The sequence below is a fragment of the Schistocerca americana genome, chromosome X (genome assembly GCF_021461395.2).
Source record: "Schistocerca americana isolate TAMUIC-IGC-003095 chromosome X, iqSchAmer2.1, whole genome shotgun sequence".
In the NCBI taxonomy this organism is placed as follows: Eukaryota; Metazoa; Arthropoda; class Insecta; order Orthoptera; family Acrididae; genus Schistocerca; species Schistocerca americana.
The window spans coordinates 9,191,311-9,218,630 of NC_060130.1; the positions used below are offsets into that span (position 1 = coordinate 9,191,311).

Below are 27,320 nucleotides of genomic sequence, written 5' to 3' on the forward strand. Positions count from 1 at the left end.
CACTGTCTGACCACTGTGGTGGCATGACCTAGTCTTAATTAAGCCAGAAAATCCTGGGAAATGCTGACATACTTATTGATTTAAGATATAACAATTTAAAACAATCCTCTCATGAATTTCACTACAATTTTCCGCTCTTTTGAAAAAAAATTTCTTTTGACTGTTTTGATGTTGTTTAGTATGTTTAAATAATGATGGCAGTCTCTATAAAAGGGCAGTTTGACTTTTAAGTTTAGTTATACTGTTTTAAACTACATCCTTCATCTATTTGTCCACCCAGAAGTGCTATAGGATATAACTTGAAGACTATGGTGAGGTGGTGGGGGACAGTCATGTGTTGAGAAGGAGGTGCTGCCAGAAATGAAGTGTGTGAGGTGACGTTATTGACACTGCATACAGGGAGAATAAAAATACTCTATTCCATATTCATTTACAATCTACGTCTGGCCCCCATATGGTTTTACTTTTCCCCAATAAGAAAAAAGAAATTGTCAGTAACTGTCTTTATAAGGTCTTAAAAGGCAACAAACAATAGAAATCTAGGCTGGAGTAATGACCATATTATAAAAAAGATACATTGCTATTCACTGTATACAGGAGATGTTAGGTCACAGACAAGCACAACAAAAAGACTACTAAACACGTAAGCTTTCCATCAGAAAGTCTTCTTCCAAAGTGGACAAAAAACACACACACACACACACACACACACACCCGACCGTTGTTTCTCCCATGATGCACAGTTGCTTCCAGTCTGGCCCTAGCAGCCGGAGACAGTGGTCATGTATGTGTGATCTGCATTTGCGCGCATGTGTGTGCGTGTGCGTGTGTGTGTGTGTGTGTGTGTGTGTGTGTGTGTGAGGGAAGGGGGGGGGGGGGGTTTGCACCAAAAGCTTACGTGTTTAATAATAGGTGGTGTTCCTTTTCCCCCCCACCCCCAACCCCCACCCCCCCCCTGCCAGCAACACATCTACACTATACAGTGAGTGCCAATCTATCCTTTTCATAATACTGTCGTTACCACCTTGCCAAGAGGCATATTGTGGAGTAATCCGAAGGGCTCTACTAATTTGTACAAGAGGAAGGAGAGCACAATCTCAATGTAAGTTTTTAGAAAACTGGTATGTGCATTACTTCTGCAAACCTTTCAGAAAGGATATGGTATGCACTTCATTCAGCAAGATGAGTAATAAACAATATTAGCAATACTGCATCAAACTTGTTCACTTTCATCTTTGGATTAAACATTCGATTTCAGAGAGTACAGAATTTGGCAGAATCAAATTTTGGGGATATGTGGAACTGGGACAATGGCATATTTTTTACCCATTCAACAAACTAAGCACTGCTGATTGCTACTTTTATTGTGTCTGCTGCTGCAATGCATATATGAAACTATAAGTGCAGCATCTATGATGGAATAAAATGTTATACAAATGAAACATACAGGTACAGTGAAATAGAGTAGTATGGCTCATCATTTCGGTCTCACAGATTAGCAGGTGTTGACTTGAAATATAATACTTAAGAAGTTGAATCCAAAGGAGAGGATGTACCGTATTTACTCAAATCTAAGCCGCACTTTTTTTCTGGTTTTTGTAATCCAAAAAACCGCATGCGGCTTGGAATCGAGTGCAAAGCAAGTGGAAGTTCTGAAAAATGTCAGTAGGTGCTGAAACAACTAATTTCTGCCGTCGAATATATGTAGCGCTACACAGGCATGCTTCGTAGGCACAAAGATAAATACTGGCGCCAAAACCTCTGCGTCAGTAAATAAATTAAAAAAAAAAAAAGGTGGAAGACAATTTTCATACATTATCCAACGAAGTAAATACAAATTCCGTATTGTTCATCTTCGAATGTAGCAGAACTTCAATGTATTACGAAAATCCGACCGGCAAGACTGTTTGGGATGTTTGTCAATATGGCCAACTCAATGTTCTGAATTTTTTCCTACCTGTGAGAAGAGACGGTTGCTAATAGGAACCTGATGAAATGTGAATCACATGCAGTATTCTCTTCATCATAAGAGTAATACGAATATAAACATTTTGCCACGTATTCTTTCGTGTTTGCTGCTATCTTATTTAAATCCTGTCTGCCTAATAAACTACGAAACTAGAGTGAGACAACAGCAAACGCGGAAGAATATACGTATCGTGTCATGTTTATATTCATATTATTCTTATGCCTAATAGTGATACAGTCAGAAATGAAGCACGGCAACTGACTAGATTTTTATATCCAAGATGACTCTAATTTCTGTGCAGAATTTGATGTACTAAAGAAGTGGCCGCAAAGATTTTCAAATGGAGAAATATTTTCACCTAACTCTCGTTCAGAACATGTTCTATCATACGCAGTCTATTATTTGGTTCTTGTTGATCATTATCAAAGAAAGCAGCAGTGTAAGTAACAACAAATAGTCTCTTGCCATTGTTTCGCTAATGAGATGATTTCTCTCTCTTTTTTTTTTTTTTTTTTTTTAATTGTAGGCGGTGGTAGCGTGCACAAAAGCAAGCCATGCCACGAGTGACGACAGGCCGCAAACACGCACTATCAGAATGCGACAAACAATGCATGACACAGTACAGTAATGCATTTTCAGCTTAGAGTGACATAAACGCCTATAACAAGGAAAACGGCACTTATCAGATCAAAGCAAAATAAGCAATTGATTCAAACCAGATGAAGCACATGAAAAAGGAAGGGTACCAGTATAAATACGGATGGAGCGCCTGACGCATAGCAAAGGCTACCTGGTAAAGCTTAACTGCTAAGCTTACGACTCGAACCAAACTACTGTAGCTGTATCGTCATTCATTCGACCTAAATTGTGTCTCATATTACAATGGACCGACTTTGTTTCGATTTGGAGGTGCGGCCTAAAACTTTTCTCTCCCCTTGAACTTCGAGTCTCAAATTTCAAGTGTGGCTTAGATTCGGGAATTTTTTTTTTTTTCTTTCCTTTATTTCGAGTCTCATTTTTCAGGTTTGAGTGCGGCTTAGATTTGGGTAAATACGGTAGGTGGTATTTCAACTAATTCTGACTATGAAATAAAACAAAGTACAGCAGGGAGCTCTGACGAATCAAAGAGCAGCGATGAAGATTCTGATGAATAGTAAAGTATGAGTTAAGAAATAAGATGCTACTGAGATCGTAAATTTTTGTTGTGTTGATGAATCTGTTAACAAACATATTCAAAAATGCACTGAAACATTGGCACATGTAGTGTTGGGAGGTGATAAACTGTCATTACTGTTAGAGGAGCTACGTATTTCTTGCTGTTCTACTCCTAAATGACACTGTATCTGAAGGTATAGAATGAATCTTCACTGGCTAGAGAAATGGGTAACACAATTTTACAAGTCTCTGCTGTCATGTAATCTCTTCAGGGAAATCATGACTGTACTAAGTTTCGGTTTGTGGTTGACAAGGTCAGAGTCATTAAGAAATGCAAGGCAGCTACCATGTCAGTCCTAGAAGAGAGAGACGTAGCAAACTGTCAAAGCATGTACAGTCCCGGTCCATATGTTTGTGGTGATGTACTAACCAAGTAATACTGTGTGTCAGGCAGCGCATTACTCAAGAACCATCATGGAAAAAGGTGGAGTGGTAATTTATGTAAAAAACAACATATTTTACAATGCATTAGATTTAAAGAGCCATTGTATAGAGCAACAAATTGAAGTATGTGGTGTTGAGATTACTGTAAATGACTTCACGGCTGTAGTGTTAGCACTGTATAGATCTCCCTCAGGGAATTTGAATGTATTTCTTAAGCACTTAGACTCTTTATTATCCATACTGTACTCAAAGTCCAAGAACTTGATAATTACTGGTGACTTTAATGTTGATTTCCTAAATGAGAGCAATAGTAAAGCTGATTTAGTACATTTAATGGAGTCTTATAATCTGATGACAATAGTAGATTTCCCAACTAGGGTTGCTGTTAACAGTAAAAGTCTGATAGATAATATATTTATAGATAAGTCTACATGGAATGAGATCACTGTACATCCAATCCTTGGCCTTTCTGATCATGGTGGTCAATTGCTTAGGCTCAATTACATCAGTGTGTGCAACAGTTCCGAGCATTCTTGGAAATCTTTTAGGATAATAAATGAACAGGGCCTTAAAAAATTCAGTGATAGCCTAAAAGAGATAGACTGGAGCCGAGTTGATAGGGAAACAGATGTAAACAAAAAGTACAATTCATTTTTAAATGAATTCATGTCTGTATTTGAGTCCATCTTTCCCAAAAAAAGTAGTTAGAAATAGTCATATAGGCAATGCCAAGAAGTCTTGGATCACTACAGGGATAACAACATCTTGTAGAACAAAAAGGATGTTATACAGTTCTCTCAGGACTTGTAATGATCCAAAGAAATGACAACACTACAAACTTTACTGTAGCATTCTCAAGAAGGTTATAAATAAATCTAAAAGTATGTGCATAAAATCAGAAATTGAAAGCTCAGAAAATAAAATTAAAACTATAAGGAATGTAATAAAGAGGGAAACTGGCAGGACAACAGGGAACATGTCTCAGGTAGAGATTAAAACAGGGGACAATATCATAAAGAAACCTGAGTTGGTTGCAGAAATATTTAATAACCACTTTTTGAGAGCAGCAGAGAAGACAAGCTGTAATGGTTCTATGGAAGAATCATTGTCCCTCCTACAGAAAGCTATTAGCAACAGAATCCCACAGTTATCCTTATCTCCATTTACTGTAAGCGAAGTCATAAGAGTAATTAGATCATTATAAAACAAAAATTCTGCTGGTGTGGACAATATTTCTAGTAAAATACTGAAACACTGTTATAAATTTGTTAGTCCCACCTTATGCAACATATACAATGCATCCCTACAAGATGGGATTGTCCCTGACAGACTTAAGTTGGCTGTAGTGATTCCTCTCTTTAAAAAAGGGGATAAAAGCATTGTTACAAACTATCGCCCAATATCCCTATTAACTACCTTCTCGAAAATTCTAGAAAAACTCATGCACAGGAGGATTGTAGACCATCTCAAATTCCATAGTATCTTAAGCAAAAATCAGTTTGGTTTTCGTGCCGGTCTTTGTACTGAACAGGCAATATTCTCTTTCAGCAACCAAGTTTTGGAAGCCATTAACAAAAAAATGTCTCCAATGGGTATTTTTTGCGATCTTACGAAAGCCTTTGACTGTGTAAACCACCAAATTCTTTGGAAAAAGGCAGAATACTATGGTTTAGGTGGTACTGTTGGCTTGTGGCTACAATCATATCTACAGGATCAGAAGCAGACTGTAATGCTAAATGGCTCTTCTGGAGAACCTGCCTCGTCTGAATGGGGCATGATAACGTGTGGTGTGCCTCAAGGCTCCGTTTTGGGCCCACTGATTTTACTCATCTTTATTAATGATCTTCCTCTTTGTTCTGAGACAAACAGCAAATTTACCCTGTTTGCCGATGATACCACAATTCTAATTGACGATTTGACTGATCATGATCTTGAAAAAACTACAACTACTGTTTTTAATGACATCTTAAATTGTTTCTCCTCAAATGGTCTCTCACTCAATGCAGATAAAACTCATTATATGAGGTTCCATACATCACAAAGTAATCCCAATGAAATTGACATAAAATGTAGAGATCAACCAATACAGAAAGTTGAAGAAACAAAATTCCTGGGTGCTTACATAGACAGTAAATGTAATTGGTCAGTTCACATTCTTCATCTATGTAAAAAACTTAGCTCGGCAACATTTTCACTACGGGTAATTTCTTCAGTGGCTGAAGTTGACACTATTAAGGTTGCCTACTTTGGCTACTTCCACTCATTGATGTCATATGCTATCATATTCTGGGGGAACCAACCACTTGCAAAACAAGTTTTCACCATCCAAAAAAAAAGCAATCAGAATAACGTGTGGGGTTAATCAAAGACACTCTTGCAGGCACTTGTTTCGGAAGATAGGTATCCTAACAACTGCCTCACAGTATATTTTTTCCTTGCTGACCTTTGTGTGCAAAAATTATTCCATCTACCAAGACAACAGTAAATTCCATGGTTATAACACCAGAAACAAAAACAATCTACATTTAGAAATGAAACGTCTCACTCTGGTACAAAAAGGAGTTTACTACTCCAGCATTAAGCTGTTCAATGCTCTACCACTACATATCAAATGTGTTCATACAGAACTGCCAAAATTTAAACGAGTTCTCAAAGATTACCTGACAGAGAAATCTTATTATACTGTGGATGAATACCTGAAAGAAAATGTATACCATCACTAAACTTATTGTGTCTAGAAGTAGTTCAATTGATTTTATTGTGCATTTGGGAATTAGCTCACTTTTTGTAACAACAGATTGGCTGTACATGTATTTACTCTTGTAGGCCTAATATCTGATTTAACTTTGTGCTCTTGCCTTTAACCTTTATTTGAAACTCCTTTTTCTGTCAAATGGTTGTTATGTTATCTAGCTGATATTGTATCTGTTACTGTATTTATAGTATGTCTTACTTAAACTATATACAATTTGCCATTGAATTGCCCTTGTATAGTTTAAATTGAAACCTGTACAATTTGACACGTTCCATATCCTTGTGATTGACTCACTAACTGGATCTATGGAACAAGAAATAAATAAATAAATAAATACTGAAGTGTGATCCAAGTCGCACAAATATGGCTTTAATAATAACCTCCGAACAATATGCCTCTAAGGACTCAACAAGACACAGAACACTGATGTGCACATTGCAAACTAGAATCACACAGAGAGTCAGTCAGCACTGTTCCACACTAATATATGTGCGAGTCACCAGCAGATGGCACGGCAGGGACCGCACGGCACGCTTGGCTCCCAGAGACGGCCTCCAGCAGCCAGCCTGCAATGATCAGTCGGTGACCAATTTAAAGACGCATGTACGGCAACACCACTCTCGGTGCACTCACACTGACATGTACTAGTAGCACGATACAGCAGTGATGAGTAGTAGTACCCCTCCTGTCTTGTGCGCCTTTTATCTGGCTCTACAATTTACTTTCCTAGACCCACACAAATGCCTGATCCTCCTAATTCAATTTGCTCTGCAGACTATTTAAAACTTTTGAAGAAAAAGGAGCCACAATTGCACTTTGTGTGCCAGTTACTTTCCAATACATTGGCACCAGCTGATCTTATTTAAGAATACTCAACTTTCATAGCCATACTTACAGCACATCCTTTGCTTCCTGGCCTAAATCCAAGTTAACTCCCAGCCCCCCCCCCCCCCCCCCCCCACACACACACACACACACCCCTCTCTCCCCCCCTCGCAAATCAGCTAGTTGTGTGCTGTTATCTCACGTCACACCCTAGTCTATGAGTGCCCAGCTGTCTGGCACCTGACCCCTCTACCTGCACCCCTAGCTAGCCCACAGATGGCTCCCCACTCTCCCACGAGCCACTAAATGCTTCCCTCCAAACCCCTCCCATCTCTCTCCATCTCTCACATTGCCTCAACCCACCCCATCCTACCCCACTCTAAAGCCCCACCTCACTCCAGAACACTCACCATGGGCCAGTAAAGAACTGGCAGTTGAGCGACCACAGCATAAGGAGACATGCATGCGCATGTGAGAGAGTGTGTGTGTGTGTGTGTGTGTGTGTGTGTGTGTGTGTGTGTGTGTGTGGGCGCGCGCACATGTTTTCCCTACAGCTAGAAAAAGAAAGTGCATTCTGGAAGCTCGCCAAGTAACGTACCTTTTAGTTTGGAAGGTAGAAGACGAGGTACTGGTGGAAGTAAAGCTGTGAGGACGGGTCGTGAGTCGTGCAAGGATAGCTCAGCACTTGCCCACGAAAGGCAAAGGTCCCAAGTTTGACTCTTGGTCCGGCACACAGTTTTAATCTGCCAGGAAGTTTCATATCAGTGCACACTCCACTGAACGGTGAAAATCTCATTCTACATACCTTTTGTTTGTGTGCCTATCGATGAGACAGTGCTTCTGCCTTTTGGTGAGCCATCTCCTTTATTCCTAAATAATTCGTAATTTTCAACAGAAACTTTCTGTACCTTATTGTTGCATCCTACATTACAATATGCAATTTCCACAATATGTGGTCATCTGTGAATATAATGGGGGTAACAACTGTAGGAGACCAAAAACTGACTACAGTAAGCAAGTTCAAGTTATTGTACGCTGCAGTAGTTACCCAGAGGTGAAGAGGGTCACAGAGGATAAGCTAGCATGGGCAACTCCATGAAACCAATCTTCAGATGGAAGATCACAACAATAAAAACATTTGATTCAGCATACAACAGGCTCCAAACAGCATACACAACCTGTATGCTCAGAAACACAGAAAATCATATTGGTTCCATCAGCAGGAAACTTCAGCCCGTAATTGTTATGGAACACTGCGGCGATTTTGTTCATTAAAAAAACCCAAAACTGGGGAGTAATAAGAGAGTATTGTTGTAACTTCTTATCAACCTGGTTACCAAAATACACATTAAGAAGACTGGTAAAGTGTTATTTTGAAGGGGTCACTCCAAAGCGCCACGAAAGTATTTGAGCAATGTATAAAATTAGAGAATAGGTGCACAATATTGAAAGCCTATCTACATTATCTATATCTGCATGACTAGTCTGTAATTCACAATTAATTGCTGGCAGAGGGTTCAGAGAACCACCCTCAACCTATTTATCTACCATTCCACTCCCCTACAGCATTTGAGGAAAACCAAACACTTCAATATTTCCGTACAAGCTCTGATTTCTCTTATTTTATTACAATGATCATTTCTCCCTATGTAAGAGGGCTCTAACAAAATATTTTCACATTCGGAGGAGAAAATTGATGATTGAAATTTTAAGAACCTGCTCCAGCAAAATGCTTTTGCTTTAATGACTGCCACCCCAATTCACATGCGATATCTGTGGCATGCACTTTCCTGTTTCCCAATAATACAAAATGAGCTGCCCTTCTTTGAACTTTTAAATGATGTCCTTTGTCAGTCCTATCTGGTAAGGATCTCACACCATGCAGAATACTCCAAAAGAGGACAGACAAGTATAGTTGTAGATAGTCTCTTTAGTAATCCTAACCTTCTAAATGTTTTACTATTAAATCACAGTCTTTTGTTTGCTTTCCCACCGCATTATCTATGTGAGCATTCCAATTTATGTTATTTGTAAATGTAATTCCAAAGTATTCAATAGACTTCACAGCCTTTAGATCTGCGTGAATTATCATGTAACCAAAATTTAGTAGATGCCTTCTACTACTCATGCGGATGACATAACAATTTTTATTATTTAAGGTCAGTTACCACTTTTTGCATCATATGGATAGGTAGCCTAAATCATTTTGCAGTTCGTTTTGATCATCTGATCACTTTACAAGACAGTAAATGATATGCAAGACTGTAAATGATAGCATCATCTAAGAGGACTGCTCAGATTCTCTCTTAAATTGTTAATGTAGATCGGCAACAGCAGGTGGTCTATAACACTTCCTTGAGGAATGTCAGATATCACTTTTGTTTTACTTGACGATTTTCCATCAATTACTATGAACTGTGACCTTTCTGACAGGAAACCACACATCCAGTTGCACAACTGAGACAATACACCATAGGCACACAATATGATTAGAAAATACTTGTGAGGAACTGTTTCAAAAAGTCTTCTGGAAATCTACAAATATGGAATCAATTTGAGAGCCCCAGTCGACAGCACTTATTACTTGGTGTGACTAAAGAGCTAGCTGTGTTTTAAAAGGTCAATATTTCTGAACCTATCTTGGCTATTTATCAATGAATCATTATCTTTGAGATAATTCATAATATTCAAACACAATATATGTTCCAAAATCCTAATGCAAATCAACATTAGTGATATGAGTCTGTTATTTAGTAGATTACTCCTCTTTTCTTTCTTGAGCATTGGTGTGACCTGAGCAACTTTTCAGTCTCTAGGTATGGATCTTTATCAAATGAGTGGCTATATGTTGTTGTTGTGGTCTTCAGTCCTGAGACTGGTTTGATGCAGCTCTCCATGCTACTCTATCCAGTGCAAGCTTCTTCATCTCCCAGTACCTACTGCAACCTACATCCTTCTGAATCTGCTTAGTGTATTCATCTCTTGGTCTCCCCCTACTATTTTTACCCTCCACGCTGCCCTTCAATACTAAATTGGTGATCCCTTGATACCTCAGAACATGTCCTACCAACCGATCCCTTCTTCTGGTCAAGTTGTGCCACAAACTTCTTTTCTCCCCAATCCTATTCAATACTTCCTCATTAGTTATGTGATCTACCCATCTAATCTTCAGCATTCTTCTGTAGCACCACATTTCGAAAGCTTCTATTCTCTTCTTGTCCAAACTATTTACCATCCATGTTTCACTTCCATACATGGCTACACTCCATACAAATACTTTCAGAAATGACTTCCTGACACTTACATCTATGCTCGATGTTAACAAATTTCTCTTCTTCAGAAACGCTTTCCTTGCCATTGCCAGTCTACATTTTATATCCTCTCTACTTCGACCAACATCAGTTATTTTGCTCCCCAAATAGCAAAACTCCTTTACTACTTTAAGTGTCTCATTTCCTAACCTAATTCCCTCAGCATCACCTTACTTCATTCGACTACATTCCATTACACTCGTTTTGCTTTTGTTGATGTTCATCTTATATCCTCCCTTCAAGACACCATCCATTCCGTTCATCTGCTCTTCCAAGTCCTTTGCTGTCTCTGACAGAATTACAATGTCATTGGCAAACCTCAACGTTTTTATTTCTTCTCCATGGATTTTAATACCTACTCCGAATTTTTCTTTTATTTCTTTTACTGCTTGCTCAATATACAGATTGAATATCATCGGGGAGAGGCTATAACCCTGTCTTACTCCCTTCCCAACCACTGCTTCCCTTTCATGTCCCTCGACTCTTATAACTGCCATTTGGTTTCTGTACAAATTGTAAATAGCCTTTCGCTCCCTGTATTTTACCCCTGCCACCTTTAGAATTTGAAAGAGAGTATTCCAGTCAACATTGTTAAAAGATTTCCCTAAGTCTACAAATGCTAGAAACGTAGGTTTGCCTTTCCTTAATCTTTCTTCCAAGATAAGTCGTAAGGTCAGTAATGCTTCACATGTTCCAGTATTTCTACGGAATCCAAACTGATCTTCCCTGAGGTCGGCTTCTACTAGTTTTTCCATTCGTCTGTAAAGAATTCGTGTTAGTATTTTGCAGCTGTGGCTTATTAAACTGATTGTTCGGTAATTTTCACATCTGTCAACACCTGCTTTCTTTGGGATTGGAATTATTATATTCTTCTTGAAGTCTGATGGTATTTCGCCTGTTTCATACATCTTGCTCACCAGATGGTAGAGTTTTGTCTGGACTGGCTCTCCCAAGGCCGTCAGTAGTTCCAATGGAATGTTGTCTATTCCAGGGGCCTTGTTTCGACTCAGGTCTTTCAGTGCTCTGTCAAACTCTTCACGCAGTATTGTATCTCCCATTTCATCTTCATCTACATCCTCTTCCATTTCCATAATATTGTCCTCAAGTGTATCGCCCTTGTATAGACCCTCTATATACTCCTTCCACCTTTCTGCTTTCCCTTCTTTGCTTAGAACTGGGTTTCCATCTGAGCTCTTGATGTTCATGCAAGTGGTTCTCTTATCTCCAAAGGTCTCTCTAATTTTCCTGTAGGCAGTACCTATCTTACCCCTAGTGAGATAAGCCTCTACATCCCTACATTTGTCCTCTAGCCCTCCCTGCTTAGCCATTTTGCACTTCCTGTCGATCTCATTTTTGAGACCAATCTATTCCTTTTTGCCTGCTTCATTTACTGCATTTTTATATTTTCTCCTTTCATCAATTAAATTCAATATTTCTTCTGTTACCCAAGGATTTCTACTAGCCCTCGTCTTTTTACGTACTTGATCCTCTGCTGCCTTCACTACTTCATCCATCAAAGCTACCCATTATTCTTCTACTGCATTTCTTTCCCCCATTCCTGTCAATTGTTCCCTTATGCTCTCCCTGAAACTCTGTACAACCTCTGATTCTTTCAGTTTATCCAGGTCCCATCTCCTTAAATTCCCACCTTTTTGCAGTTTCTTCAGTTTTAATCTACAGGTCATAACCAATAGATTGTGGTCAGAGTCCACATCTGCCCCTGGAAATGTCTTACAATTTAAAACCTGGTTCCTAAATCTCTGTCTTACCATTATATAATCTATCTGATACCTTTTAGAATCTCCAGGGCTATATCTGATTTCTAATGGAGCTGTTGTATCAGCATACTCTGAAAGAAACATAACTGCTTTATGACACTGAGGAGAGCTACTACTAAGTTACTCACAGTTGCAGTTGTTCTTGATTTGAATACTGCAATAATAACTTTGTTGTCTTTGGTGAAGAAATTTCAGAAATCCGTGTTTAGTAACCCTGCTTTAGTAGCACTGTCATCAGTAATATTACCACAGCTATTGCGCAGTGAAGGTATTGGTTGTGTCTTGCCATTGGTGTACTACACATGCAACCAGAACCTCTTTGGATTTTCTTCCAGATTTCAAAACGAAGTTTCACTATGGGAACTATTAAACACATCTTGCACTGAAACCCACCCTAAGTTTCGAGCTTCAGTAAAACATCGCTAATCTTGGAGATTTTGCATTCTTTTAAATTTTGACATGCTTTTTTTCATTGCTTCTGCAACTGAGTTTTGACATATTTTGTGCACCACCCTTTTAATTTATTTGGTATCCTTTCAATTTATTTGGTATATATCTCTTAATTGATGTCGATACTATTTCTCTGAATTTAAGCCATGTCTGGTCTACACTTACAAAGTCAGGCTTGAAGGAGTAGAGACTAAGTAGAGACCGTCTCCTTGGAAGGCATCAAGTTAATTTTTATATGCTTTCTCATTAAATGCCCTATTGTGTACGGCTGAAAATTAATAGGGATAAGGTAAACAGAATGTGCAAAGTAAGTGGAAATTACTCGTCTCTTCCCCGATTACAGTGCAATAGAAGATAATACAAGATGTTGACAGATTGCCATATCTCGGTAGCTTTATATGTAATAATGAGGTCACAGATGCAGAAATCACCAGCAGAACTGGAAAATCAGTCCATATGGCAATTAGGTCTGTAATATGCCAACAAAGCTTTGACTGCACTCCTTTATCGTTTATATGTGTGAGACTTGGAAAATGTCAGTAAAATCAGCACACAGTCTCCATGTTTTTCACCAACAATGCTAGAGATGAATTCTGAAGATGTTAACCCAACCAAGTTACAAACGATGAAGTGCTGAGAATAAGAGGTCTACACAGCCTGCACAAAATTATTGTTGAAAGAAGACTGAGGATTGCAGGTTATGTTCTACGCATGTAAGGTGGAAGAATCCCAAAATCAACACTGTTGTTGAAATCAATGGACAGATACAGATGTACAGGAAGACCTTTTAACACCCGGAACTTTTGCAATGAATCTTCAATCCATGGACACAAACTTGGAGGAAGGTGAGAACTTGGCAGCTGATCAAGTGAACTAGTGGAAACCAGTTCCTTGTATGGTACACAGCAAATCTGAGTAAGTTAGTAAGTAAGTAAGTAAGTAAAGTACAACTGGGGATTTTGCAAAACTGTTGGATGATCGATATTATTGTCTAGATTTCACACTGTTGGACTTCTACCTTTTCCTTGATGTGTATTCTTCAAATTGTGAGTTTTACGAGAAAGCTGATAGATACTTACCAATCAACCTTCCCTGACACGAACTGACATTGTCTCTTTATAAATTCTACTGTGCTAACAATTATCTACTGAGAATCCTCGACTAGGTCTCCGCAGCTCAAATGAGCCAGTTTCTTTTAAATTTCTGTCTTTGGCTATAATTGTCTTCCAAGTATGGTGACACAACATCCTGTCATGAAACTTTTGCCTTTACACTTGTTTACTTTTCTGGACACTGCCTTTTTTCTGCACTGTGCACTAAATACACTATGTGAGTAATGTCCAATCTCCAACAACCAATCGTGAACTGTAAACAGCTGTAAACTCTACCAGGGCACATAACAAACAATTAACATTTGTGTTTTAGTGTTCTAAGCTGTGAGGTCATCAGCGGACAAATAATTTAGTACCTATTCCTGGACAGCCAGAGTGGCCGTGTGGTTCTAGGCGCTACAGTCTGGAACCGAATGACCGCTACGTTCGCAGGTTCGAATCCTGCCTCGGGCATGGATGTGTGTGATGTCCTTAGGTTAGTTAGGTTTAATTAGTTCTAAGTTCTAGGCAACTGATGACCTCAGAAGTTAAGTCGCATAGTGCTCAGAGCCATTTGAACCTATTCCTGATGTGCTGTTGTTTGGAACAACAACTGACATGATCCAAAATATTACTTTCTTTTATTATAGCTACACTTTTATTTTGTCTAATGATTACTAATTTCAGTATCAAATTCCATCATCAAGCCACTATATGATCAGAAAGCATAGTGTATCGTTAAAATATTGTTTAATAAACAGATTACCATTATATCATCATTCCTTAAAGTAATGTCCAAAGTGGAAGGACAGATGATTAATTTTGAGTATATACTAAAGTCAGAGTACTGAACCGGATATGTAAGAAGGAAAACCAGAAGGGCAGTGAGAGACGGGTGCCTTCTATCACCTTACTTCCTTAATATGTTCATCTAAGAAGTAATAACAACAACAAAGAAAAGATGACCAGAATCAAAAGGTAATTTCTGGAATACGCCATGGAAATGTGATAGGACCATTACATTTACAATGTATATAAATGATCCAGTAGAAAGTGTCAGAGGCTCCTTAATATTGTTCACAGGTACTACACTTGTCCATCAGAAAGTAGCAATAACAGAAGACAGTATCAATTTGCACAATGACCTGCAGAGGATTGGTGAATGATGTAGGCTCTGGCAGTTGACCCTGCACATAAATAAATGTAACATATCACACACACACACACACACACACACACACACACACACACACACAGGAAAAGAAATCCAATACTGTACAACTACACTATTAATGACAAATTGCTGGAAACAGAATCTACCATAAAATATCTAGAAGTAACTATCCAGAGCAACCTTAAAGTGGAATGACCACATAAAACAGCAATAGAAGAGCAGATGCCAGACTAAGATTCACAGGAAGAATCTTAAGTGAATGTAAATTACCCCTGTGCCCTTACCCAGTAAGACTGACAGAAGAGAGAAAGAAGATCCAATGAAGTGCGGAGTGTTTTGTCACAGGATCATTTAGTCGCTGTGAGATCATTACAGAGATGCTCAGCAACTCCAGTGGTAGATGCCATAAGAGAGCAGTTGTGCATCACGGAAAGATTTACTACCCAAATTTCGAGAGAGTAGTTTCCGAGAAGAGTCTGACAACATAATAGTTTCTCTCATATACAATTCACGAAATGATCACGAGAAGAAAATTTGAGAAGTTAGAGATAATACAGAAGTGTACTGACAGTCATTCTTCCCAAGCACTGTTCACAAGTGGAACAAGGCAGAGGGGATCAGTTGGTGGCATGAGACGTACCCCCTGCCACACACAGTTAGGTGGTTTTTGGAGCATGATGTCGATATGGAAACTTAATTGCATGCATATACACTGCAGATTGACGACATCACAATAGTAAATCAGAGTAGGAACTAAATAAAATGTTTCAGGCCTTAAATCAAGAAGTGGTAAAACTAAAGCTAAAAATGAATACAAAGAAGACAAAAGTTATGGCTACAGACAAGAAAGGAGGAGGAGGTAGGACTGACACAAGAACAGGCAATGAGCAACTCAAGAAAGGAACTGAAATTCAATATCTCAGTAGCATTTTGCAAGAAAACAATCAATATTTCAAGGCATTCAAGAAAAGAATAGCACAGTTGAAGAGTTCCTTCCAAAATAAGAAGAAGCTGCAACTGAATAAACATATCAGCTTCCACATTAAGAAAATATTTGTAAAGACCTTTGTGTGGAGTGTTCTGACACACAGATGCAAAATCTGTACATTAGAAAAGCCAAAGGAAGCTCGCCTCAGACCTGCTGAAATGTGGTTCTGGAGGAGAAGTACAAGAACTATCTGCATTGACAGAAAAATTAAAGGAAATAGGAGAGAAGAAAGAACCACTGAAAGTTATAGGCCAGGGCAAAGCAAAATACACTGGACACTTAACTGGAGACGATAATCTTTTAAAAAACATTTCTGAAGGCAAGATCATAGGTAAGAAAACAAGGGGATGACTGAGAACATCCTACTTCAACAATATGATCAATGAATGGGATTTTCTTCACACATGGAGATGAAGACAACTGCTGAAGAGAGGAAGCTGTGGCTGCAGAGACAAGGTTTAACCTTTTGGAAGAGTAAGGACAAACTAATACAAAATATCAGTCTACATGGTAGCTACATATGGAATAAATGACAACTTCTTGTGTGCAGTCATCAAGTCACTTACCTCAGTAGGTGTCTTATCTACTAAAAGTAAAGGTCACTGTTGTGCTTTCAATAGATGTGAACTGCACCCTGAAAATGGTATGTCTAGTTTGCAGTTGTACAGAAGCTTTTTATTTTGCAAAATGGTTCAAATGGCTCTAAGCACTATGGGACTTAACATCTGAGGTCATCAGTCCCCCAGACTTAGAACTACTTAAACCTAACTAACCTAAGGCCATCTCTGCCTGAGGCAGGATTCGAACCCGCGACCATAGCAGCAGCACGGTTCTGGACTGAAATGCCTAGAACCGCTCGGCCACAGTGGTCAGCTTTTATTTTGCACAGAAATGTTTGATAATAAGATGAACTGATGCTGGCACTTGCTACTGAAACCAGTAGTACTTAGACACAACAAAAATGTGACTACAGAATTAAGAATAATTTTTCCAAACAATCGAGTATTTTTACCAAAACAACACCACAATAGTGGAAACTTATTTTAAACTAAAGACACAAAAGAAAAAAAGAGAAACTGTAAAGATCTTGAGTCTCATAAGACTCTCTTGGGAGGAAAATATAAGATTTTTAATTGGTAAACTTGCAAGGCATCCTTTTTATGTTGTATAAACTACGAAACTGTTAGCATCGTCAGCTAAAATTTACTTCTTCTGTCTTAATATACCTTCCTTCACTTACAGCTGCAGTGTGGAGACAGCGGTGAGGGTGGGAGCGGGGATGGGGGCGAGGGTGTGGGCATACTGCTTTAAAATGGTGATTCTTGTATTGATATTCTTAACAACAGATTTATATCTTTTGTTTATGAAAGTCTGCATGCGATGACAGCTGCACTAGTAATACCTTCACAAGGTCGTATTCAAGTTGCAAGGCTAGATCTATGCCAGCCATGGCACGCGCCCAGCCTTTCCTCCTCGTGATCTGGTTGTAGCGTTGGGACTGCAGGGTGTCTAAGCTGATGTTCAGACCGTCAAGCCCTGCCCTCTGCAAGGCAACCAGCTGTCTTGTCAACATGAGGCCATCGGTTGTCATTAAGACACTTTCGAGATCTTTTATTTCCTTCAAGGCACCCGTGAAACAGCAAATTATTCTAAAGAAACTGAAATAAATAATTTGTAACATTGCTGCTGCATATGAAACAAAACTCCAGTTGATAAATTGAAAATACAAATTCCTCAAAAGTTAACTGAACATTTGCCCTAATACAAAGAGATAAGAAGGGTTAATAAACTGAATTGAAGAATGCAAGTTAAGATAGCAATGAAAAAATAATTAGAGGCATTAGATCACCTACTGCAACAGGGAAATGGGAATCAATATGAACCATTACCCAGCTACTGTCAACTGATTCCATGTCTCCATGCACACTGTATAAACCACTGTGGGTTTGTCCGACAAAGTACATTGTTGTACCACACATTATGGTTTTTCCCCATTCAATGCTCATGTGGAGTGTGGGAAGAATGATTCTTTAAATGGTTCTGTGCATGCTGTAATTAATCTTGCCTTCATGGTCCCTATAGGAGTGATACATATGCGGTTATTGTATAATCCCTAAATACCTCACTTAATATACGTTCCTGAAATTTCATAAGTTAGGTTTTGTCATATATTTGGCGTCTATCTTCACTTGTCTGGCATTTCCAATTTTTAGTAACTTCTTGATGCTCTCCCATGCATCAAATAAATCTATGACCAATCATGCTACACTATTTTGTATACATTCAATGTCTGCCATTAGCCTTATTTGTTATGGGTCATACTTAAGCAATATTCTAGAATGGGCCACACAAGTATTTTGTAAGCAATGTCCTCTATAGACTGATTGCATTTTCCAGTATCTTACCAATGAATTGAAGTCTGCATTCTGCTTTGCCTACAAGTGAGTCTATGTCACCATTTCATTTCATCCAGATATTTGTATGAGTTGACCAATTAAAACTGTGATTATTTGATAATGTAGTCATACAATACTGTCTTTTTTTTGTTTTGTGATGTGCTCCAATTTACATTTCTGAAAACTTAAACTCAGTTGCCTATCTTTGGACCAAATTGAAATGTTATGATCTGACTCAAATTTGTGCAGATTTTTTTCAGGCAATAATTCATTATAGACAACTCTATCATCCAGGAAAAGTATGAGGTTCCTTATAATATCGTCTTCCAGAACATTAAGGTACAACATAAATGTAATGGTATAAATTACTATAACTGTATAAATAAGTTTATAAGTGTGTAAAATACATTGAACTATTTGTTACAACAAAATATTGTACCGGTATACTCAGCAAGATGTTAAATCAGCAGATAGCTACATTTTATGTTCAACATTTTGTGTACAGCATATATGCTGGAAAGGATTTATACCCAAATTAAATAAATCTGAAGAAATGGTAGTGTGTGTCTGGAAAAAAAATCCGTAAAAACTCATACAGTCCAATTTGCTATTATGTCACTGTTACTGAAATATAATACAAAGTAACTGAATTCGATGAACATTCTCAGAGTGCAATATGCCTCAGAGTGAAATGCACAGTAATGTCAACATTATTTTTTAGGCTATGTTTGTGAAAATGGATGAAAGCAAACCACACATTTTGTTCTCAATCTGCGGAAGCATTATGCACTGTGAAACACTGTACTGCTGTTATACATAAAAGCTGTCTCATTGCCAACATCTTTCCCCTGCTGGCTGTTCTACACTTCTCATAACTAATTCAACACGTTGTAAGATATTTTATGCTGTATGACACCACAGTCCAATCTGGTTAGGATAGCATAAAAATAATATATGAATTTCAGTATTGAAACTGGAAAAGCAGAACAGCTCTCATCACACTGGATATCAAATCGAGGTTGGATTACAGCCATGGGTACATCATTTCATGCTACTCAACTGAATGTCATATGTCAGAGTTCTTCAACTGTAGTGGCTGGCGACTGGTGGCTGGCGGCTGGTGGCATACCCATCTCTTGGCATCCTGTGAACAGACGTTCTCCACAGGTGACAGATTTGAAGAAAATGCTGGATACGGCAACAGTGGAACACTCTCTGTATCGAGGTAGCTCAGTACAGCTCAGGTGATGTGTAGTCTTGCATTATCTTGTTAAAAGATAACATCAAAGAAAGACTTGTAAGGGATAGAACAACTTATCAGCTTCCTGAACATCCTTCCAACAGCGAGGAAAACAAAATAAACAAGAAAGAAGAACAAAAATACAACGCTGGTGACATTCCTAATTTAAACTAGAGGTATGTGATGCTGTAAATATGATTCCCAATTACCAAATTGTGAATACGCCCGATTTAAAAATTTATCACCATAATGTGCAATCCCTGCGTAATAAGATCGATGAAATTAACATTCTATTAACACATGAACTTAATGATATCTCAGTGTTATGCATTTCTGAGCACTGGCTTAACCCAGAATTGATCCAGAATACTAAAATAAACAAATTTGTCTTGGCTGCTTACTACTGCAGGAAAAACAGCAAACAGTGTGGGGTAGCAATTTACACAAAGGATAATGTAGATTTTATTACACTACCTGACTTAACTAGGGCAAATGTCGAAAAGGATTATGAAATTGCAGCTATAAAAATTACTCAGTTCAACCTGGTTATTGCTACAGTTTACCGATCACCGTCTGGGAATTTTGAACTTTTCTTAAACAAAATGGAGTCATTGCTAAATAAAGTAAATAAAATGGATTGTGAATTTATAATCTGTGGTGACTTCAATATTGACTTCCTCACGAATAGTGGAAATAGGGAGACCATTTTGAACCTTGCAACGTCCTTCAATTTAAAGGCTGAAGTAAAAGCAGCTACCCGAGTATCAGAAACTTGTCAAACAGCTCTTGATCAGTTTCTAGTAAATAAGAGTTTACACAACACCTCACTAAAAATTTTCAATGCAGGTTTTAGTGATCATCTTGCTCAAATATTAAGCATAAAAGTACAAGGCAGTATTATTAACAACATGTCTTTTAGAACAGCATATCGAAGCTATAATCAGCATAATGTGAACTACTTCAACAACTTATTACACAAAGAAAAATGGCTAGGAGTGTACAAAATGAATGATATTAATGAAAAATTCGACACTTTCATTGATACATTAACCCATTTCTTTGAACTTGCATTCCCACTGAAAACATTAACCATACGGGGAAACTCTAGAACAAACAGCTGGGTCACAAAGGGAATAAGGGTTTCATGCCAGAAGAGAAGACTACTTCATGAAATATGTAACTCGAAAAATTCCTCACCTGTAGTACGCGCATACTATAAAAAATACTCCAAAATATTAAGAAAAGTAATAAAAGCAGCAAAAATAATGCATAATGATGAAATCATTTATAATTCAGCTAATAAATCAAAGGCTATGTGGAGTGTTATAAAAAAAGAATGTGGAGAATACAGACAACCTTGGAAAAATATAACACTATCACATAAAAATAAAAAAGTAACAAACCCCTTAGAAGTAGCTAACACATTTAACAACTTTTTCACAGGTGTTGCTGAAAATATGTTACAATCAAACTTTAAGAGCATCCAGGCAAATGAATATAAAATAAGTACATGTAGAGGATCAATGTACATCGGTTCTGTTTCACAAGATGAAGTAGCTAAAGCAATAAAAGGACTAAAAAATTCCAAATCGGCAGGTATTGATGGTATACCTGCAACAGTGTTAAAGAAGAGCGCATCAAACCTAACTGAAGTACTCACACATTTATGCGACTGCTCACTTCAGGCAGGCACTTTCCCTGATGTGTTAAAAACATCAAAAGTTATTCCTGTATATAAAAAAGGGGATAAAGACAATGTAAATAACTACAGACCCATCACAATTTCCTCCTGCATCTCTAAAGTACAGGAAAAAGTTATGTATGAGAAACTTATGAAATTTATAAATAAAAACAGCATCCTATGTAATGAACAACATGGATTCAGAAATAAGAGGTCAACGACAACTGCTGTCTATGAGTGCATCAATTTCATCCTAAACCTGATGGACAAAAAACAGGAAACAATAGGAGTCTTTATTGACTTGTCAAAAGCTTTTGACATGGTGGACCATAAAATTCCGCTATCAAAGCTAGAAAGATAGGGTATTCGAGGTCTGTCCAACAAGTGGATCAGTTCCTTCCTGACAAATCGTATGCAGGCAGTGTGCGTCAAGCACACAAATATTGAACTAAAAACTGTATCTAATCACTTATCTGACTACAAACAAATAAAATGTGGTGTACCCCAAGGATCCGTATTGGGACCCCCTTCTGTTTCTTCTGTACATAAATGATCTAAGCTTAAATATTGATGCACACAAATCAATCATATTTGCAGATGACACCACGATTCTACTAAAAGGAGACGACGATGAACAGTTACAGCAGACAGTAAACACAGTCACGAAACAACTTAGCAGCTGGGCACAGAGTAATCGGCTTGTAATAAACAGTAAGAAAACCGTTGCTCTAAAATTCCACAATGTTCCTAACAAGGACATGTTTATCCCATCAGTCTCTATCAATGACGAACCAGTTGGTAACAGTACTGAAACCAAATTCTTAGGACTTTGGCTGCAGAGTAACATCAGATGGAACAAGCATATTGAATGTCTCAATGCAGAACTGACCAAAACACGTTATCTTCTTTGTTCATTAAAATTATGCTGTAGTGAGAAAACAGTATTGAATGCATATCATGCGTACTTTCATTCTCGTCTTAGATATGGGGTCACCTTCTGGGGAAACTCTAAAATAGCTAATAGCACTTTTAAACTACAAAAAAAGGGCCATTAGAATCTTGTTTGGGTGCAAGCCTAGAGACTCTTGTAAACCCCTGTTTAAGAAATCTGGTATTCTCCCATTACCGTGTGTATACATTATGGAAACCGTTTTGTTCTTTAAATTAAATGTAATAGGCAAGGACCAGAGGCTAAAAAAAACTGTGATATACATGAGCACTTTACCAGACAAAACAGGAACTTACATATGACTCAAATCAGCATAGCACTGTGCCAAAAAGGTACTTTTCACATGGGAGTTAAGCTTTATAACAAACTTCCTGAAAACATAAAAGCTATCACTGAGGTCAATACATTTGGAAAATCTCTAAAGTCATATTTACAGCATCACTGCTTTTATTCCATTGAAGAATATTTAAATTTATGAAATATGTTATATAAATACTTGTGTGTAAAGTGTATTATTGTAAGCTTAAATATGTATGCTTTGAAATTACTTTCAGCCTGTATATTTATAACTTGACTTGTCCAATGTCTTATGCATAAGCTGCTATGTAGACAACAGGACCAATAAAATACAATCTACAATCACGGAGCCCTTGAAAATAGGGCACAGCGATAGGCCTTAACAAAACACAAATGCAATGACTGCTGTCCAAATTACTGGATATGTGAACCAGAAGTTGTGACATGTATCCAGTTGCACCCCATACCATCACATCACATGCTGGACCCGCATGAGAATGACAGGTACAATCTGGCCAGGTCTGTTGGCATCAGAGCCTCCAAACACAAGTACATCAATTGTGACGATGTTGCAGAACCGAGACTCGTCTGACACGATGACACAGTGCCATTCCTGTGTCTGGCATTGTTGTCAGTTGCACCACTGTCAGTTCACCTCTCTCTAGAGCTGCATTAAGGGCTTGACAGTCTGTGCTGCTCCAGATGCCATCACATTGTCTGTGTGGATATCTGTCTCACTGTATACAAGCCCACTTCCTGACTAAATGTACACAACTTCACTGCAGGATCACGTACGCATGAGCGAACACTTGTCTGCCCTCTCAGGTGCTAGTTGGGTGGCACTACTGAGGCCCTGCAAGGCATTTAGCATGGCCCTCCTGAACCTACCAATTCTATGTTGGCACAAAATGAGATTCTGAGCAATGCAAGCAGCAATATAGTGAAACAATAAACCAGAGTCTCAGCAGACCATGAGCCTGCCACTGCCAAATCTGGAATGCTGATAAACATTTCTCCCTCTTCCATTATGCTTAACACGGTCTTCGTGTAAACAACCAACACTGAAATAGAATTTCTGAATGAGAAACCCGCTCCATAAGCTTTTCTTGCATGCAGAATATGCATGGGAGTGCTGAAAAGTAATGCCTCTGAATTTTTTATTCTGTTCTCAATATTGGTCGAGGTATGACACATCACGCATATTACTTGGTCAACTTTCCCACTTCACTGACTCATGGCACACCCACCTCCCGCAAACAGATGGAGTCGGAATAGGCAGCCCACTCTGACCAGAGATTGTGAATATGTTTACGGTGCACTTCGAGGAAGAGGCCCTGATGTCAACCAAATGGAAATCCATCTTCTTCTTTTCTTCTTCTTCTTCTTCTGTTATGTGGATAACACACTTGTCATCTGGCCTCATGGAAGAGACAAACTTCTTGACTTCTTTGTACATCTGAACTCCACACGCCACAAAATCAAATTCACTATGGAGACCAAAGAAGAAGGAAGACTACCATTCCTGGACATCATAGTCAGGAGAATAATGGACAGCACCCTGTGCCACAGCATGTATCTGACTCTATAAAACACATAAACTCAGTTCTCCCTATGGCACTGTGAATAATTTCAATAACAAAAAGTGAGATGAATGTTGCAGCTTACAATTAATTTCCACTTTGGCTTTGTATTCAAGATCAGTCTTACCTGAGAGTGCAACATTACATCTTTAGTTAATTTAATTATATGTTCATTAGATTTTGGTTATAAGGCACGTTTTGCTGCCTAATGTTTCATCTCCAAATACTGGAAACAATCCATGGAGGAAGAGGAGTATGTAAGACATTGGTGGACCAGGTTGGAAGAATCTGTGAATTTCAATACTCTGTAGAAGAGCTCAATCATTTGAAAATAACTTTCAGACCTTGTGGCTATTCTAACAGATATACATAGGGCACTACATTCTAAAATATTTGCATCTTTCAGTGAAAAACAAGCAACTAGAGGAAAAGTTCTCTTGCCACTTGTAAAAACAGTCGCAGATTGCGACCTCTGAGTGCTATAAAGAGAAGGTATTGACGCAGTGCTTAAACCAAACAGAAGACCACAACTGCAGCCATACTCAAGCAAATTGCTATGCAGTAGTTTCAGTGAATTTGACAATGATGTGGCTGCTTTCATTGTGGCCCAGTCATATTGTGGGGTACGGAATGCCAGTGACAGGGCTGGAATTGTAGGTGACAGATGGGTTTTTGGCAAAGCCTTGTATCAATACCTCCTTAATTATTGAGCTGAAAAACTGTAAAAAACATTCATACAGTAAAATCACACAAAAAAAATTTCCTATTTCTGCAGGTATTGTGCCTTCTGTTTCTTTTTCATTACAAAAACATATTGATTCAAGTTTATAAAGTCACAACTATGTCACTGTCATTTGTGTAACACACATTCTGGAACATGTTCCAGGAATGTCATGAAACAGACAGCTTTAAATAATTACTCTAGCTCATCTTTCAAGACTTGCATGCCAACAACAACACCATCTATCCAATCTCTTTTTATTTCACTTTCATGTAAAGATTTCTCCACAAAGGATATCATCTGCCATGTAGGTAGTGCAAGAGGAAATTCCACACTAACATTTGGGTAATCAAGTGGATTCTGTGTCTTGTCAGAACCAAGTACAATCAACCCAATTTCATCTTTACCACTGGTAAATATCTGGAAACATATTAAATGGTAAAAATAAGTTTTGTTTATAACAAGTTGTATACCAATAAAAACATCACACACAGATACTCTTTATAAAATTATTTAATTGGATAGATAAAAAATCTACTCACCAAGCAGTGGCAGAATACACACATAAAAGACTGTTGTGATAGGCAAGCGTTTGGAGCCAGTGACTCCTTCTTCAGGCTGAAGGGTTGCAGGGGAAGCAAGAAGGATGAAGGAAAAGGACTGAAGAGGTCTAAGAAAAGGGGTAGATTTTGGGAAAGTCACCCAGAACCATGGGTCATGGGTGACTTACCGTACAGGATGAGAAGGAAAGACTAATTGTTGGGGACTGCATCGGGCAAGATTCGGAAACCTGAGAGCTTAAAGGTGGAAGACAGGGTAATATGCAAGACAGAGATTACTACTAAAACTGTATATGGTTAATAAGAGTGAGAAGGTAAGTGTATTGTATGCAACAGTTGTGGGAGGGGGCAGTGAAAATAGACGGGAAAGACAATGAAAGATGTAGAAAGCTAAAACGGAGTGAAGCAAAGAGTAATTACAGTGAAGAAAAGCTGAGACAGGAGAAATTAACGTAAATTAAGGCGAGGTGGGTGGTGAGAACCAAGGACACGTTGTAGTGCTAGTTCCCACCTGCGGAGTTCTGAGAAACTGGTGTCTGGCGGAAGAATCCAGGTGGCATGTGTGGTGAAACAAGTGCCGAGGTCACGTATGCCATGTTGTAGAGCATGCTCTGCAACAGGATATTGTGAGTTTCCAGTATATACACTATGCCTATGCCCACTTATCCTAACTGATAATTTGGTGGTAGTCATGCAGATGTAGAAAGCTGAACAGTGTTTACATAATAGCTGGTATATGACATGTGTCGTTTCTATTTTTCGCCTAATCCGAAGTTCTGGGTGACTTTTCCAAAATCTACACCTTTTCCTGGAACTCTCCAGGCCTTTTCCTTTACCCTTCTTCCTTCCCCTTCAACGCTTCTGTCTGGAGGAGCCACTGGCTCCGAAAGCTTGCCAATCACAAATAATTTATTGTTTTTGTTGTTATAGTTACTCTTTATAACCTACTTAAAATACATCACGTACCCTCCTCTCCACAATTCTTCGAACACATAGTTTTGCCTTTTGCAAAAAATCACTGCGTTTCTGTATAACATACTTGGAGTCAAAGTGTCCAACATCTATTACAATTATAAACAGAGGAAAGAAAGTCATTGTATTTATTGACAGTATTACGCAATCAAATATTTTGAAAGAGTTCCAGTGGTATAAATTTACAAAATCTTACAAATAAATATATACGTTTATTCTTTAAATCAATTCTTAGCAATAACATAATAGTATAAATTGCAGAATCAATATAGCCTATTTTAATGTAATGACTGCAATACAAATACGATATAACAGCGGTAAGTTATAACAAATGAGAGAGAGAGAGAGAGAGAGAGAGAGAGATAGAGAGAGAGAGAGAAAGAGAGGCATTTAGACAATGTTTCATTACAGTGTGAAACTTATTAGAATATTAAAATGAAGCCATAGTGAATTATTACATTCCAAAACTAATAATTATTGTGTTCTTTCACCCCAAAATAATACATTCATTAGGCAATGTATACTTTTAATTTCAGAAATTTTTACACCTCTGAACTTCACTGCTTCGATGAATTTATTACATGTGTCAATGAATGAGGGTTGATAACACTGCTTTAGTCATTCAATTGTTCGTCATGTGATATTCGCAATGTTCTTAATAACTTCTTATGTAAAGTTCTATCATCAAAAAGATAATCTACGTAAGTTTTAAAAGTCGCGAATCTTTAAACAACAACTTGAAAATGGGTATATCAGTATTTTGTATACATTCTAGCATTGCTAGATTTACTTTTAAATTTTAAAGTATATGAGCAGATTGAGCGACTTTCGATCCAGAAAATTTGCTGTTGGCAAGACCACACTACAAAGAAAAATGGTCTTTCTGGAGTCAAATGCTAAAAAATTCATAAATACCAGCATTGTAAGTGATACAAACAGGTATTAAGCACCGGGCATAAATATCATTCTGCTTGACGAGAAAAA

At 38.1% G+C, this 27,320-nt stretch overlaps 1 protein-coding gene across 1 annotated transcript in view; it reads right to left on the reverse strand.

The window, feature by feature from the left end:
- The window catches only part of LOC124554869, a 107,677-nt gene extending 81,218 nt beyond the window's left edge, over positions 1-26,459 (reverse strand). The window contains exons 1-3 of the mRNA XM_047128538.1: positions 26,331-26,459; positions 25,004-25,224; positions 17,343-17,598 (exon numbers count right to left, since the gene is read on the reverse strand). Of these exons, the coding sequence (XP_046984494.1) occupies positions 17,343-17,598; positions 25,004-25,224; positions 26,331-26,459 (606 nt within the window). The remainder of the gene's footprint in view (positions 1-17,342; positions 17,599-25,003; positions 25,225-26,330) is intronic.
- Between the last annotated feature and the right edge of the window lie 861 nt (positions 26,460-27,320).